This window comes from Mustelus asterias, chromosome 13 (assembly GCF_964213995.1).
Source record: "Mustelus asterias chromosome 13, sMusAst1.hap1.1, whole genome shotgun sequence".
NCBI classification, from domain to species: Eukaryota; Metazoa; Chordata; class Chondrichthyes; order Carcharhiniformes; family Triakidae; genus Mustelus; species Mustelus asterias.
The window spans coordinates 12,294,694-12,312,429 of NC_135813.1; the positions used below are offsets into that span (position 1 = coordinate 12,294,694).

The window sequence follows — 17,736 nt, forward strand, 5'->3', positions numbered from 1 at the left end:
GGAAGAGAAAGGGAGGCTGCAACTTAGATAGACCCTTTCCACCCCCATTGTATGCAAACTACTAATTCAAGAATTATGCCATTAACACCAGCCCCAATTCCCCATTGATCAAAGGTCCAACACCCATTACTCTCCTCTGTCACTGACCATTGTCCTCTTGCCCTCAATGCAGAGACAAAAGTCAACACAAAGACTGGGAATGTCCTGTCCCACCTGAAGCAGGTAGAATGGAAAATGCTGAGGGGCAGCCAAAAGCTAACTGACTTTGAGCGGGAAATCCTGAAATATACAAGTCATGTCCAAAAACAGTGTCCCCTACTTACTGACCATTCTGCCACTAAAAACAGTTTATCTTTATTTGCTCTATCAAAACTATACATGATCTCGAATATCTCTATTAAATCTCCACATAAACTTCTCCATTCCTGGATGAAGAATACAAGCTTCTCAGGTCTCTTGCATAATTGAAGTTTCCCCTCCCCAGAATCTATGCAGCAAATCTCCTTTGCATTCACTTCAAGGTTTCAATGTCTTTCCTAAATTTACCATACTTAACTTTTGGAATTTGCCCATGCCATGCATTATTCCTGGCTCACCTAATTTACTTGATATCATCAAATACATGATTTATTTGCTAGTGAAAAGCAACTTCAAAGGTTCTGTGCAGCTATTGTTCCTCTTACCATGAAGATCACATTTAAGTTTGATCTCATCAACCAGTGGAATCTCGGTTAAAGATGTAGCAGCAAATCCATTTTTAATTGCCCATTCCACCAGTTCTTTTGAGGCTTTTGGGAGATCAGATATAACTGATGAATTCAATCCTGGCCAAGTTGCATTGATTTCGTGAGATAGCTGAGAAATTATACAATATTGTTACTCAAATCAGATTATCATTTATGTTTAAATGCCATTACCAATGGCACCCTTCTAACTTTCCATTTTGTCAAGCAGTAAGTTGGTTTACTCTTTCAAAAACAATGCATTTCCTTAACAAAATTACTTATTTTGAAATCAATTTTAACTTTTTATTCTCAATGTCGTATGCAAATGAGTATAAGAACAGAACGATAAAGCCAGTTAATGTGCAGCTAGAAAATGGTGGAGATAACGAGACCAGTTCTGGGGCAGGAGAGACCTTTACAAGGTGGAAAGGGTTGCACCGCAAGGACTGGGACCAATATACTCTCCAGGAAGGTTAAATGATGCTGTTGGGAGAGTTTAAACTAATTTGGCAATGGGAGGAGAACCATGATGACGCATGAAAAAAAGAGGAACATGGGTGGCAATTCTCCCGTCCCGACGCGCAAATCTTTTAGCGTGTCGGGCCAGGAGAATTGCGTGTGCGCTGATTCATAGGATTTGCGCATGCGTTCCCAATGCGCGCGCATCTCCCAGCGATGGATAACTGGCGCGGTCGGGACATGCTGGAAACCGGCAGGAACAGCAGGTAAGTGATTTTAATCTTATTTGAACGCAATGTAAATGTCATTTTTGGGACTGAATTCTCTGGGCCCAATAGCATCTTCCACCCCGCCAGCACAATTTCACTCAGGTGGGGTTTAGAGTAGCTCCCCACTTTCGGAGGATGAGCGGGAGATCCCGCTGGAGTGAAAGGGGGGGGCAATCAGGCGGTGGGGGTTGTGTCCCTGGGCATGGGCACCATGGTAGTGCCACCCTGCCCAAGGGGCAAAGTGCCCATTCCCAGGCGGCACCTTGGCACTGCCCATCAGGCATCAGGCAGTGCCAAGTGGCGGGGCCTAGGGGGCGATCAGTGGGGTTGGGGAGAGGGGGTCCTGCTGCCACTCTGCATGGAGATTGGTCGGGGCTGGAGGGAGGCCAGCGATCGGGGCAGACTGCAGATCAGGACGGGTGGGGGGGGTCGGGGTTGGCTTGGGAATGGTCATGGGGGCAGCACTGTGGGGGTCCCGGGCTGGCCAGTGATTGAGCTGACCAGCAAATTGTAGGCTGTTTGGGGCCACTGCATGTGCGCAGAGGCCCGGAACTGTCAGACTCTGGCGTGAATAGGCCCTACCCCCTGAACTTTTAATGATATTCACGATTGTGACTTCTGCACTGCACAGAGTGTGGGAGATTAGCGTGTGAACTCCCACTGAAAAATAAAATTGTGATTTACACCAGTTTTCCCACGAATTCAGCACTTAGAACTTTTTTGGGAGAATCGCTTCCCCCCCCCCGCCCCCACCACCCCCAATTCAAGTTTGTGAATTGCAGTCACAAGTTTGCTACGAGGTTATATTATAGCGGCAATAATGGAAGCTTGATTGAAAGGCAGGAATAGAAATTTAACATTTCTGGCAATGGCATAATTCAGGAATAACAGAGAAGAGAAAAAGAGGAGTGGGGGCTGGTTAGTGGCAATATTAGGCAAAGATACTGTTTCAGCCCTGAGAAGGGTACTGCATTTGAGAGTTCTAAGATAGAACCTAATTAGTTAGAATTATAAAGCAAATTAAGAGTTGGCTGCATGTAGATCACCAAATACAAGGAAGGAGAAGGAGGGGCAAATTTTTAAGTAAATTATAGAAAGATGCAAAAACATTAGAGTAGCAATAAAAAATTTAATTATCCTAATATAGGCCAAGAAAACAAATGTGGAAAGGACAAGGAAGGAATTCCTGTAATATGTATATTGGTGAGAATTGTCTATAGCAATGTTGGGCATGGTACAAATCAGGAAATTAGAGATGTATGTAACATGGGTAATACAGTAATAATGGGCAACTTCAGTTTACACAGATTGGGTTAATCAAATCAGCACTAATTATTTGAGGAGGAATTTAGGAATGTGTACAAGTTGGGTTTCTGGATTGCGTTTTTTAGATTTAGTATTGTGTAATGAAAACGGATTAACTAATAACTTTGCTGTAAAGGAGCGCTTGGAAATAGTGACCATAATATGACGGTACTTTGTATTAGGCTTGAATGTGTTATAGTTCATTCTGAAACTAAGGCCTTAAATCTGAAGAGAGGAAATTATGAAGGTATGAGGGGCAAGTTGAATTGGGAAAATGCATTAATAGATTTGATGGTGGACAGAAAATGGCTAATATTCAAAGAAATACTACATGGTCTACAACAGATTTTCATTGCGCTAAGGCACCAACACGCAAATCAACCATGGTTAACACAAAAGTTCAAGATTGTAATAGATCAAAGAAGTGGCTAATTTGGATGCCAGAAAAAAAAGTGGTAAGCCAGAGGATTGGGAGCAATTTAGAACTCAGCAAAGGCGGACTAAGAAACAATTAAGAAAGGAAAAAATAGAATATTAATATAAACTAGGGAAGAACATAAAAGTTTTTTTAGCTATATGAAAAGGAAATGATTAGCTCAGACAAATGTGGGCCCACTGCATGTGGGAACAGGAGGGCTTATAATGGAGAGCAGAGAAATAGCAGGGAAACTAAATAGTTACTTTGCATCTGTCTTCACAAAAAATGATACAGAAATTCTCCCAGAAATACTAGGCAGTCAAGGGACTTGTGAAACTGAGAAATTAAAGTAAATTCTTAATTAAGAGTTAGTACTTGAAAAGTTAACTGGATTGAAGGTTGATAAATTCCCTGGACCAAATGAGCTTTGTCCCAGCGTGTTGGAGGAGGTGGCTGGAGTGGCTAGTGGATCCTTTGGTGGTTATATTTCAAAATTCTATAGATTATGAAAAGGTTCCCGTAGACTGGGAAGTAGAAAATGTAACCCACTATTTAAAAAAGGAAGAGGGAAATTAGAGAACTACAGGCTTGTTCATTTGATGTCAGTAGTTGGGAAAACGTTAGAATCTATTATAAAAAATGTGGTAACCTGACATTTAGAAAAGAATGGTAAATTTGGGCAGAGTCAATGTGGATTTATGAAAGGTCATGTGTGGCAAACATGTTGGAGTTTTCTGATGATATTACTTGTAGCACTGATAAAGGGGAACCAGTGGATGTGGTGTATTTGGATTTTCAGAAGTCTCGTATAAAGTCCGACACAAGAGGTTAGCAATTAAAACTACAGTACATAGGATGTGGGAAACATATTACCATGGATTGAGAATTGGTTAACAGACAGAAATCAAGGAGTAGAAATAAATAGATAATTCTTAGAATGGCAGGCAGTTGCTAGGTTCACAGCTGTTTATAATCTATATAAAAATGATTTAAACGCGACGACCAATTGTAATATTTCCTATTTTGCTAATGACACCAAACTGGGTGAGAACACTAGTTGTAAAGAGGATGCAAAGAGGCTTCAAGAGGACTTGTAGACAGGCTAAGTGAATGGGCTGGAACATGACAGATGGAACATAATGCGAACATGTGTGAAGTTAATCATTTTGGCAGAAAAAACAGAAAGGCTGAATATTTATTAAATGGTGAGAGTTTGGGAAGAGCCGATGTCCTAAAAGGACCTGGGTATCCTTGTTCACAGTCACTAAAAGTATTTCTGAAATGAATGGCTATCTATTCAAGATTTGCTTATTAGATATCAATTTTAGGCACAATATATTAAATAATACTAAATATAATTGTGTCATATTATATGAGGGATACTATGTAGCATTTATTTGAAAAAGTGTTCTCAAGAATAAATGTTTCAAATGATTACTGTAACTTTGATATATGATTCTGCAGTTGTTTTGTTACCTTAAGATGTAAAAATGAAGGAACTTCTCCACCGATGTTCAAGTTTATAGGCTGATTGCTCTGTATAACCAGGAAGACACTATGGCAATTATTCCCATGTGTAAATTCCACATCCATGTTAACACTCTTCTTTTCTGAGCTCCTAATTTTGTGATCCCCAAAAAGATTGCTGTCAAGAGTAAAATATTGCATAAACATACAGAACAAAGAACAAAGAAAAGTACAGCATAGGAACAGGCCCTTCAGCCCTCCAAGCCTATGCCAATCATGATGCAATAACTAAATTAAAAAAAACCTTCTGCCCTTACTTGGTCTGTATCCTATTTCCTCCCTATTCATGTACCCATCCAAATGCCTCTTAAATGTTGCTAATGTGCCTGCTTCCACCACCTCCTCTGTCAGCACGTTCCAGGCACCCACCACTCTCTGTGTGAAAAACTTGCCCCGCACAGCTCCCTTAAACTTTCCCTCTCTTGTAATTGACACTTCCACCCCGTCTATGCCTCTCATAAGGTCTCCCGTCAGTCTCCATCTTTCCAGTGAAACAATCCGAGTTTATTCAACCTCTCCTCATAGCCAACACCCTCGAGACCAGGCAACATCCTGGGGAACCTTCTTTGCACTCCCTCCAAAGCTTACACATCCTTCTGGTAGTGGTGGTGACTAGAACTAGACACAATACTCCAAATGTGGCCTAACCAAGGTTTTATATAGCTGCAACATGATTTCCCAACTCCCGTACTCCATTCCCCAGCTGATGAAGGCAAGCATGCCACATGCTTCCTTAATCACCTTGGCCACCTGTGTTGCCACTTTTAGGGAACTGTGGACCGGCACACCCAGATCCCTCTGTACGTTAATGTTCCTAAGGGTTCTGCCATTTACAGTATATTTCACACCTAAATTTGATCCTCCAAAATGCATCACACTGAACCAGGGAGAAAGATAATAGGAGGAATGACAAAAAGCTTGGTCAAGAAGTGAATTTTTAATGAGGGTTTAAGGGAGGAGAAGCAGCTGGAAAAAACAAGAATACAAAAGTCAATTATCACTAATCACCTTGCATGTTTATTTCAAATCTTAATTAATCTGAGTTGGGGTTATTAAAGTCTCCATTCGGAATTACTTCTCAGTCAGTAATTTATCACCTGCACACCTATCTCTCACTTCCACAAAAAACATTTTCAAGAGTGCACAGTGTAAACTATTGTTCAATGGTAGCACTATGGCCCAAGTCAGAGTACCATGGATTCATGTCCTACTTCAATCAATTCAATGTAAAATCTAGTTTGACACTCTAGCATAGGATTGATGGAATACTGCACTGTTAGAGCTATCACCATATGTCAAATATTAACATACAAATTAAGAGCAAGAGTAAGCTATTCAGACACTCAAGCCTGCTCCACTATTCAATAAGATCATGGCTGATCTGCATTCTGCCTATCCCTGATACCCTTTGACTCCCATATTAATCAAGAGTCTATCTGCTTCTGCCTTAAAAATATTCAATGACCCTGCCTCCACCACACTCTGGCACGAGTTCCACAGACCCTCAGAAAAAAAATTCTCCTCATCTCCCATTTTAATGGGAGCCCTCATTTTTAAACCCCGTCCTCTAATTCTGGTCTCTTCCTCAAGGGGAAAAATCTTTTCAGTATCTACCCTGTCAAGTTCCCTCAGGAACCTATAAGTTTCAATAAGATCACCCTTCATTCTAAATTCCAATGGATACAGCCCAGCCTGTCCAACCTTTCTTCATAATGTAACCTCCCCACCCACCTCTCCCCTGGTATCAGACAGATGCACTCTCTCTGAACTGATTTTACCGCATTTATATCCTCTCTTAAATAAGGCGGCAAAAATTGTCCACAGTACTCGAGATATGGTCTCACCAATGCCTGTACAACCGTACTGAAAATCCCTACTTTTATATTTCACTCCCCTTGCAAGAAACAACAATATTCTATTTGGCTTCCTAATCACTTGCTGTACTTGCATACATGTACCTGGGCACCAAAATCCCTCTGTACCTCAATTCTCCAATTCCTTGCCATTTAAAAAACATGCTGCGTTTCTAATAGTCCTGCCAAAGTGGACAAGTTCATATTTTCCCACATTATACTTCATATGAGAAGCTAAACCAAAGTCTCATGTTCCCTCAAGTTAGTATAAAAGATCCTTTTGTACTATTTAAAGAAGAATTTTCCTCTGTGTTCTCTCCAATATTTATCCCTCAATAACATCACTAAAATAGATTATATGGTAATTATTGCTGTGAGACTTTGAAAAACGCAAACTGGCTGTCATGTTCCCACACAACAATAGTGATTTTTCTTCAAAGATAGTTAATCGGCTCAAAGGTACCTTTGGGACAGCCTGAGTTTATGACAGACAGCATATTTTTTCAAGAAAAGAGAAGGTTGAGGAGTGTCCTAACAGAGGTCTTTAAATGTATGGAACTGCTTGATAGGGTAGAGGAGTTGGGAGGCCAAAGTAGGCCATAAAGGACCTTTTTCTGAGGTGTTACATGGCCACATAACGGTTGAAAGTAGGGTCCAAGCCACACGCAAGGATGCGTGTGCACTGTGTTATGATCTTGGTAGAAACCAGATTCAAGCAAAACAGATCTTACAAATTTGCTCAGCAGTTCCTTGAACAAATACATCAAACTCAGTCACAAAGTCCTTCAAAACTCTCTCTTCCTTACAAAGGATTTCTAGTTCATCTCCCAAGAGTTAGCCTCATTCCCAGCTGACAGCAACACAACCAACCAGAGTTTAATGGGGACGGTCTTCACCAAAAATAGTCCATGTCTGCAGTATCTCCTCCACTCTTTTTTTTTACAAAAAACTTACTTGGCATTGTTGGCCAGGCCAGCATTTACTTCCCAACCCTAATTCACCTTGAAAGTATGGCGGCGAAATGCTTCTTGAACTGCTGCAGTCTGTGTGGTGTAGGTGCACTCAAAGTGGTTGGGAAGAGAATTCCAAGATTTTGACAACAACGAGGGAACAGTGACATAGTTCCAAGTCAAGCTGGTGTGCGGCCTTGAGGGGGAATTTCCAGGTGGTGGTGTTCCCATGTATCTATATTAAGTTCTGGGCACCTCACTCCAAAAAGATGCATTGGCCTTGAAGTTGGTGCAGCAGAGATTCACGAGAATGATAAATTGATTAGCTTTGTATTCCAATGAATATAGAAAATTGAGGGATTATCTAATTGAGGAGTTAAAAGATGATTAGAGGTATGATTTGATAATGAAGACAGAAATATTTCCTCTGGTTGGGGAGATCAGAAAAAGGGGCATAATCCTTTTGGGGAACAGGACAAAATCAGGCAGCACTTCTTCAAAAGGGCCATCAGGGGCTCTCTCCCCAAAAAGCTAGATCATGATTAGATGCTGTACTTCAAAACCTTCTTGGCAAATGTCAGCATCATTATGCACCCAAACAACGGCGGTATCTTGTGGATAAGTCAGAAATTTCTTAATTGTTGCTGTGGTATATACTACAAAAATTACAAACTCCTCAGCTGGGCTAAAGAACAATGACATATATACCAGTTAAATGGCTTATTAGCTGTGGAAGAAATATAAAATAATAACAGATTTATTTGATATTAGAAGCTATTTTTTCATTCTTGCAATCTACAGAAGTAAATATTTTTAAAACCCTTTGTTTCCACAATTTTGTCAGTTGGTCATAAATAAGGACAGAACAGGTGTTTCACACATTTTTCATTCAAGAGGAAAATTCCTTAAATTAAATTTAATGTAAATTCTCCATTGATTACAATATTTTATTAGGACATCTGACCCTAGGTTGCTTTTTTACAAAATACTTCACTGCATTCACCTCCCTTCAAAACTATATTTGTTTCTGCATTTAAAAATACTCAAGATGATTTGAGTTAATAACATATTCTGTACCTGAAATTGGTGGGTATTAGATTTATGATGTGGATTTGATGAACAATGCGTTGATCAGGTGTCACACAACCCTCCAAATAGTCTCGGAGAACTTTATAATCCTGATAATTTTGAGCACTGATATTAGGCTGGTATTCACATTTAGACAGGCCCATTTCATCTGTTTAAAAAAATAAGTAAACTTCGTTTTTTTAAGGCAATAGAGATTCTAGTGCTCACTGTACTTGTGGAGAGAAAACCTTTTAAAAATAAAACATTAGTTGAAAGAGAATTATCCTAGAAAGAGCAGTTTTGGTTTTAAAGTAAGTTTTCAAATAAGAAACAGTTCTAAGCTAAATAAAAGTGTTTGAAAATGCTAACTCATATGAAGTTGTTAGGTATTTGATCAGAAAATGTGAATAGTGCTTTCCGGATTGCTGCCTGGTTGCAGATAGCAAAGGCTCATAACCTAAAATGAAAGCAAAACAAAATCATAGTATCTTAAAATACCTATTAACATAGAGTTGAAAAAATAATTGTGGTTAACAATGCACACTGTTATTGACATGCAAATCAACCAGCAAATTACAGGTTGCCATATAATAAGAATGTAAGAACCAGGAGCAGAAATAGGCCATCTAAAAAAGTCTAAAATTTGACTTTTATACTCGTGTATATTCTTCACATGCAAGTCCCAGACAAGGGCATTATAATACCTGTTCCATATTTCCAGTATTTTCTGTTTTATATGTATTTAAAATATGGATCCACAGGATTATAAAGAAAATGCCTCACTTCAGTGTTCAGATCTTTTTAAACATTTAAGCTTTTATTTGTTCCAGAATGATAACTATATAAAGCTGCAACTTTGATACTTTCAATGTTTTTACCCCAGATACCAGAAGACAAATTACATATGCCTATTTAAATCAAATACCTACCTTCTCTCAGTTCTATTGTTATTCCTGCAGAATTTTCAAACTTAACAAAACTATTGATTGAACTGCAATTTTTCATAGCTGACTTCAATTGTTCTGGATTTTGAAATGTCCTTATTTTGTGTTGAGGCACAAGGGTTTCCATAGAACCCTGCAAAACAAAGAATTTTATCAATTAGAGTAACCACTTTAAAATAATCTATTTTGAATCTTTCTTATTGATAAGTTTCATATAATAATGCTACCTTCTAAACTGAATTATGAATGTTGGAATGGACCTTTTATTTCACAAACACATTAAATAGCATTTTATAGCAAGGACCTTGGTATGTCTTGACAGAATAAATTGCCATAATATATTTGGGGTGATATTCATTGGCTATTATTTATAATAAGATAATTCTAAAATAACAAATTGCTTATTTCTAACAAAATCGGCAACATTGCTGTTTTGGTTCCACCATCATTATTAAAAGATTGCGTCCAGAGAGTATTTTTTTTGTGTACGTGCAGATTTAACATTACAACTTTTTAAAAGGATAACATTGCCATATTTAAAAATAATTATATACTAGCACATCTGTTAATTAATCTCAAATTCTGACACACATCTGAAAGGGAAAGAACGAACGAGAAGGCAGGTCTGTGTGTGCATGCCAGGATGGGGGAGCGGGGAAAAGAGTGGCAGATGGAAAGAGAGGGAAGAAATAGGACTCAATGCATGCCTGAATAATAATTGATTTATGTGCAAAGTAGTACATGTGTATTTCCAGAACTGTGTATTTTGGATTTGCAGCATTTGATTTATAATTTTCACTACTTAATGGGATTAATTTACTGAATTAAATTAATTTTAATTACCTTTTAAGATAATTTTAAGATATATAATTTCACTTACACATTATCTAATGTAAACTATTTTATGCATGTTATAGATAACTGTAATATAGGTAATCCTCCATTAAAGCACATTCTAATAGTGCATTTTCATTTTAGCGTGGTTTGTAAATAACCAAAGTTACCGGAATGGCTCTGCCACCATTTCCATTTTAACCTGGTTAGTTGGAACGTAGCAAGAACTGCATTGTAACTGCACGTGCTTAATTTAAAAAAAAACACATCACTGCTTTGCTTGCTGCCTCTCCTGATCAGTAACCATTTCCCTTCCCAGAGGAAAAAATAAAACAGTAAATGGGGAAATAAGAACACTGGTCTTGTATACTTTAAAATGGAACACCAGTAAATCAGGAAAATAAAAATACTGGTCCAAACTGCTTTCTCCTTCCTGGGTCTCCTAATTTCCTCAAATCGCTCCTGCTTGTTGCTTTTCTCAAGCCCCAGGAGGAAACAGTGAGGGTGTCAGGAGAGAGGTGGAGGGGCCTGAACAGGAGGGAGTGAGAAAGATGATGAGAGGGGCAGCATAGGTGAAAATGAGAGAGTCAGGAGAGGGAAGCAACAAGTGGAAAGTAGCGAGCTGGAGGGAAAAGGGAGTGGCAAGCAGGAGGGAACCAGAAGGGCAGTGAGTGGAAGGAAGCGAGTGGGGAGGTGAGAAAGAAGCAAGTTATTAAAAGTTGCAAGTTAGTAAGAGCAGAAAATGGAGAGAGGACTTTTGAGACAATTGAGTTCAAGTTAGGTTTATAAATATAAAAATTACATGTCAAAGACATTCATTCATTTATTTGTGCTCGACCCAAAGCCATTTCCTCATCGGCTCTTTGTCTGCCGATGTTTCATCACCAGCAGTTTTCTTGGAAGTTTTTGTCAGTGGTGGTTTTCCATTGCCTTCAATTCTCAAGGGCAGGGTAAGAAGACAGGTCCCAAATCTACCTCGGCCAGAACCAGAATCAAACCTGTGTTGTTGGTGTAATTCGAACCTCACGCCAACCATCCAGCTGGCTGACCTAAACCGCTGCCGTCAGGAACATAACCAACCCTTATTACAAAGTTTCTTATGGAAAGGTGATTTTGATTGGTATTTTGTTTGTTTAGCAAGTCACTTTGTAGGAACACATTGGGAGTGCTCAACAAGGAATAGCTGTGTACATTTCAAAAAAGTTGTAAAGCGACATGTGTATGTACAAACAGAAGGAAAAGAAACCATCAGTCTGTCAAATTTAAATAATATTAATCACCCTGTGGTTGTTAGGCAATAGTGCTATCTTGAAATCTATTAGTTCCTAAAACAGGATGAAAAGGTCATAACTTACTCTTGTAAAACAACCATAATTATTCACTGTCCAACTGAATGATTTAGAATTGTTATTTGGGAGTATGATTAGGACATAAAATAAGCAGTGAGCCGACCCTTAAGGTGCCATTCCCCAGTGTTGATCGTTCATATGTAGACGTATTAAGAGGGCTGCATTTAGTGACTAACAGACTATTTATTCTTAGATACAATTAGAAAAAAATGTTTATTTTCATTACAACCCCCTCAAGTCTCAGCTGAACATTTTGGAGCCAAACGTCTTCCTAAACTTCCTCGAGTAGGACAGGAAGCAGGACCTTTTTGAACTTTTGTGCGTCAGCAGCTAAAATCTAAACTTTTGAAGGCCCTTTGATGGCCCAAGGCCATGACAACAGAATTACTGTAAGGATATTACGGTGCTGGTTTCTAGATTTGCTGACTAAATGTCATTATTTTGCAATAGTATCATACACACTAAAATATATTGTAGTTTTACCACATAAACACAAGCAAAAATATCCTACTTGCTAGTCAGTGTAACAAAGAAAATGTTCAGATTAATTCCTTAATTTTTGTCTGCCTGTAATTTTCATAATTCCCAAAGATTTCAAATATAATATACTGAAAGTTTACACAGTTAATTTTTGTCATTTTTTTAAATTCATTTTTATGGGATGTGGGCATCATTGACTGGGTTGGCATTTATTGCCCATCCCTAACTGCCCTCCATTTCAGAGGGCATGAGAGAGTCAACCACATTGCTGTGGGTCTGGAGTCACATGTAGGCCACACCAGGTAAGGATGGCAGATTTCCTTCCCTAAAGGACATTACTGAACCAGATGGGCTTTTACAACAATCGACAATGGTTTCATAGTCATTAGTAGGCTCTTAATTCCAGATTTTTATGGAATTTAAATTTCACCATCTGCCATGGTGGGATTCAAACCCAGGTGCCCAGAGCATTACCCTGGGTCCCTGGATTGCTAGTTCAGTGATAATTCCACTGTGCTACTGCCTCCCAATAGTGTTTGTGAGACGTGGACGTTGCTGGCAATGCCAACATTTATCGTCCAACTTTAATTGCCCTTGAGAAGGTGATAGTGAACTGCCTTATTGACCCCTGTAGTCGACATGGTGTGGTGATACCAAAAGTGCTGTTATGTAGGAAGTTCCAGGAATTTGACCCAACGTTGTTGAAGGGATATGATATTTTTCAAAATTAGGATGGTGTGCAACTTGGAGGGTAACTTGCCGTTGGTGGTGTTCCATTCAACTGCTTCCAATGCTCATCCAGGTGGTATAAGTTGTTGATTTGGAAGGTGCAGTTGAAGGATCTTTGGTAAGCTGCTGCAGCACACTTTGTAGATGGTACACCCTGCTGCCACACTGCACTGGTATTGGACAGTGAACACTTAGTGGTAATGAAGTGTAAATCAAGTAGGCTGCTTTGTCCATGATGGTGTTGGGTTTTGAGTGTTGTTGGAGCTGCACTCATCTAGGCAAGTAACGTATTCCATCAAATACATGACTTATGCCTTGTAGATGTTAGAAAGACTTTAGGAAATCAGGAGGTAAGTTAATTGCCACAAAATACAGAATTACAGACAGCTATTGTATCTCACCCACAGATTAATAGACAATAATTCCTCAAAGTATGTAAAACTGGATGTACTAATTGTGCATGTTTATTGTTGGCGTTCTCTTAGATCTTCCCAGCAAAACTCCTATTTAAATGTGGCTGAAAATTTAAGATTCAGATAGCAAAAATTGAAATTGACTTCTGATGATCAGGAGCATCATTCCAATCCTTTCTAAACTTATGTGTTACAGATTGTTACATTGTCAATATCATCACATCTTGGTAATTAACTTTTGGAATTAGGATTAAATTCATTCATCAGGTGAGATATGGAAGGACTTTGTAACCAAAGCTTTGTATTATTAGCTGATAATGAATATTTTACATTCATTACTACCATTAAATCTATGCATCATTCTTGGTTACTTTTATATCTTCACATTTCTCCCTTGAAATTAGTTGAACAGTCTCATAAGGTTCAATCTTCAAAGGGCTGCAGAGGTGGGTGAGCCCACAAATTCATGCAACTTTCTGGTTGAAAGATAGTGAATAAATGTTTCTGTATAGTTTGGCTTTGTACTCTCGATGAATAATGCATTTGCTCATAATGTTAGGATTGTGAGTGGCCTAGGTTCTCTTGGATGCAGCCATGGTACTGCCGATGGACAATGTTCGTGCAAGTTAGAATAGGGAAGAGCGATGGCTATCTGCCCGCCAGCAGAAGATAGCCAGTTATCAAGGGAACTGTCAGAAGCGTTAGGATCCCAGCTGGTGTTACTACTGGATGGGTAGGTTCCAGATTGGAACCCTGGCTCAGAAGACCATGAAGTTTGACCTTTTTTTAAAGAAAACATGGAGGAACAGAGTCACAGGACACCCAATTAGTTTTTAACAACAGGAAAAAAAACATTCATTAACCATGAAAAGTTTGATTATAATACAATACTACTTCATTCCCGTTTATCTTCAAAGATGTACACAGATTTCAAGGATAGCACCCCAGTCTAGAACCAAATGGCTGATGCCACTCAATCGACCTTCCATGGATCTCTTCTCAAATTCCCTCCAAATGATTATAACATGAGTGTTTCCAAGCTCCACTCTCAAAAATACACACTTTAAAATCTTCTGCCAAACAATGCCTTTCATCATCAGCTGTTTTGAGCAAGAATCTACCTCCAGGTATTCTAACTATCCTTTCAAACAAAACTTCCTCTCCACTGTTTTAACAGAGTTCCACCTCCAGGTTTTCCAACTCTCCTTTCAGGTTTCCTCTGTCTTGTATGCTTTTACACAAACTCAGATCCAGCCACTGATTGTTCCATAATTATTTCAAATAACGTTTCACAAGAAAGACATCACCAATCTTAGAACCACTTCAGATAGCTTTCTGGCTTCTCACTAGCCAACTACCTTACAGCTCTGTTTGTCTTCACTGAACAATACCCTGTTCAATTTCCGGTTCCTCTTTGTTCTTTAACTTCATACCTCTTGGAGACTTCTCTTCATTTCTCTAGTTCCCTTACTCCATGGTGTGGCTTTTCTTCTAGCGGAGCTGAGAAAGAGGTTCCCTTTAGCTGCAAAACTTCTACTACTCTGGCTCCCAATCTTAAAAAACTATTTTCCCTTAACGTGCACCTGATTGTTAAGCAACATCTCTTTTCTTCTCCAAGTTTTAATTCACTTTTCACACCATAAACTTTCTCAGCACAACAGAAACACAGCTTTAACTGAAACCAAAATTCCTTTCCATGCCAAAGCCTTTATTTAACATGAACCTAATTAGAGTGTTACTTTATCCTACACTAAAACACTAAGTTGAACCCACCTAAATATATACCTAATTTATTATATTTAATACTGGTTAATAATAATAAAGATTTAATAATAGAGCACCTAAAACTACCTCTGCTTTCCTGACAGAAGCCATAGCAATTCTCTGGACAGTATGTGGGCTATTCAATGAGGTCCATCTACCACAATTGCCACAGGACCACAGCTGTAGCCAGCTCCTAACTGGCAGTGAGTCAGCCAACGTTTCAGTGTTTGTGGATGCTCTTTGGCCATCCAGCCTTGGGAAACCACATTGTGTCATTAATTGGAATTGGCTCCTGCAGTCAGCCTCTTGATTAACTGCCTCATCTGAGTCCTGGTGCCAGCATGTGCAAATTCTTGAGCCACATTGTCTCCCTGTGGCAGAATCAGCAGGAACAAAAATTCAAAAATCACACACCCTAAACTGAACATTACCCCGTAACCAAATTTCATACTAGATGGTCAGGATGGCGTTTTGATCTACCACAACTTATATGATTAAGGCTCGCCACCAGATACAAGCACTCAACTGTGTGTCAACCCAAGGTTCAGAACCAGAACTTGGGTCTCCACTCTCCTGCAGAATATGGAGTGGGTTTCAAAGCTTGTAACTCTGCCACAGGCCACTAAGCCACTGGCTCATTCTATAATTACTGTTGGTAATAAATGCAGGTGAAATGAAGTTGCATTAATTTTGCATTCTTATTACTTTATTTTGATATTTGCCTGCTTCTGTAACTTTACCAAAAAATATTTGTGCCCACTCCAACCCCTCAGTCCACTTCAACATATTGATATGAATACCAACTTTACTCTTTAAAATTAATTCATGGGTTGTGGCCGAATTACCCTCAAGTGGCTTGCTGGGCCATTTCAGAGGGCATTTAAGAGTCAACCACATTGTTGTGGATCTGGCATCACCCGTAGGCCAGACCAGTTAAGGGCGGCAGCTTTTCTTCTCTAAAGGAACTAAACTTCACTAAAGAACACTAGTGAACCAGATGAGTTTTTATAACAATGGTTTCATGATTTCTATGGGACTTTTAATTCCAGATTTTTATCGAATTCAAATTTCACCATCTGGTGAACCTGGGTCCCCAGAGGATTACCCTGGATCTCTAGATTACTAGTCCAGTGATAAACCACTACACCATTGGCTCACCATTGGTTCTACTTGAACTATAATATTTATTCCCTCTATTGAACTGTTAATGAAGTTTCCTGTCCAATTCTAAATGCTCACTTATATTTAAAAAAATGACAAAGTAGCCTTCTGACATCTGACCAAGTTAATTTCTTTTTGTTTTAGGAGAATAGTTTATTATTGAAAAATATCCCTGTGATGCTCAGAGCGATATCAAAGCTCATCACAAATATATTTTTACCTACAACAAACATCCTGATTAAAATTGCGAATAAAAGTTTTTATTGTATTCTTAAACTAATAATTTCACATTTTCTACTTAAAAACCCAAAACACTAATTTTAATTAGTTTTGTTATACCAGAGTACAAAGCAACATTTAGATTTGTGCTAATAGTTATTTTTTTTAAAACTCAAACCACAATTATTGTTCTTCATTCCATAGCAGACCATTTTACACTATAAATTTTGCAAAGATGCCGGTCACTGAGATCACAGACACTGCCACTCACCCACTGCTCAGACTCCTTCCTGTATAGTAGTCTACACCAAAAAAGGCGTCAGTTATAAACAATGAGATTCCATAGTCCAGGAATGTTGCCAGCAGCAGGATGAAACAGAAGGAACATGACATAAGACAAGAAAGCATTTTATAGGTTTGCTTGACGACAATGTTTCCAGGAAAATAAATATGGGGTACAGTACTATAGTGGTTGTTACTGGAATAAACAGAGGCTTGGACTAATAATCCAGAGAATGGTAATTCAAGACATATGCATTTTATTTTATTTTTTAAACAAAGTGGAAGTAATAAACTGGCTGTTCATCCGGCAGTAACGATACTTCAGTTGCAAGCAATAAAATAACTAACTTCAAAAAGTAAATCAAATAAAAAGGTTTAATAAAGAAACACCATTACACCAACACTCAGGCCATGGTCTGGCCCACACAAGCCCCTCATAATTCCTATCTGCTTTCTATTTATACTGGGTCAGCTGACCACTGCATCATTTTGCCATTGGTTGGTTACATTGTCTACCGGGTCAGCCGACCTTCACAGCATGTTATCATTCATTACATTCTAACACTGGCTATCAATATAAAATGTTGAATTGTTATAAAAACCAAACTGAATCATCAATGTCTGGAGAGTGGCAAATGTGGTTCCTCTGTTTAAGAAAGGGAATAGAAATGACCCTGGTAATTATAGGCCGGTTAGTCTTACTTCGGTGGTCAGTAAGTCGGATGGAAAAGGTCCTTAGAGATAGGATTTACGACCATTTAGAAAGATGCAGCTTAATCCGGGATAGTCAGCATGGATTGTGAAGGGCAAGTCTTGCCTCACAAATTTGATAGAACTTTTTGAGGAGGTAACTAAGTGTGTAGATGAAGGTAGTGCAGTTGATGTCATATACATGGATTTTAGTAAGGCGTTTGATAAAGTTCCCCACGGTTTGCTTATGAAGAAAGTAAGGATGTGTGGGATAGAGGGAAGTTTGGCCGATTAGAT

At 38.8% G+C, this 17,736-nt stretch overlaps 1 protein-coding gene across 3 annotated transcripts in view; it reads right to left on the bottom strand.

The window, feature by feature from the left end:
• The window catches only part of LOC144502435 (transforming growth factor beta receptor type 3-like), a 110,471-nt gene that overhangs the window by 44,018 nt on the left and 48,717 nt on the right, over positions 1-17,736 (bottom strand). For all 3 annotated transcript variants that reach the window (XM_078226337.1, XM_078226339.1, XM_078226338.1), the window contains exons 5-8: positions 9,504-9,651; positions 8,584-8,743; positions 4,653-4,821; positions 684-855 (exon numbers count right to left, since the gene is read on the bottom strand). In XM_078226337.1, coding sequence (XP_078082463.1) covers positions 684-855; positions 4,653-4,821; positions 8,584-8,743; positions 9,504-9,651 — 649 coding nt within the window. The remainder of the gene's footprint in view (positions 1-683; positions 856-4,652; positions 4,822-8,583; positions 8,744-9,503; positions 9,652-17,736) is intronic.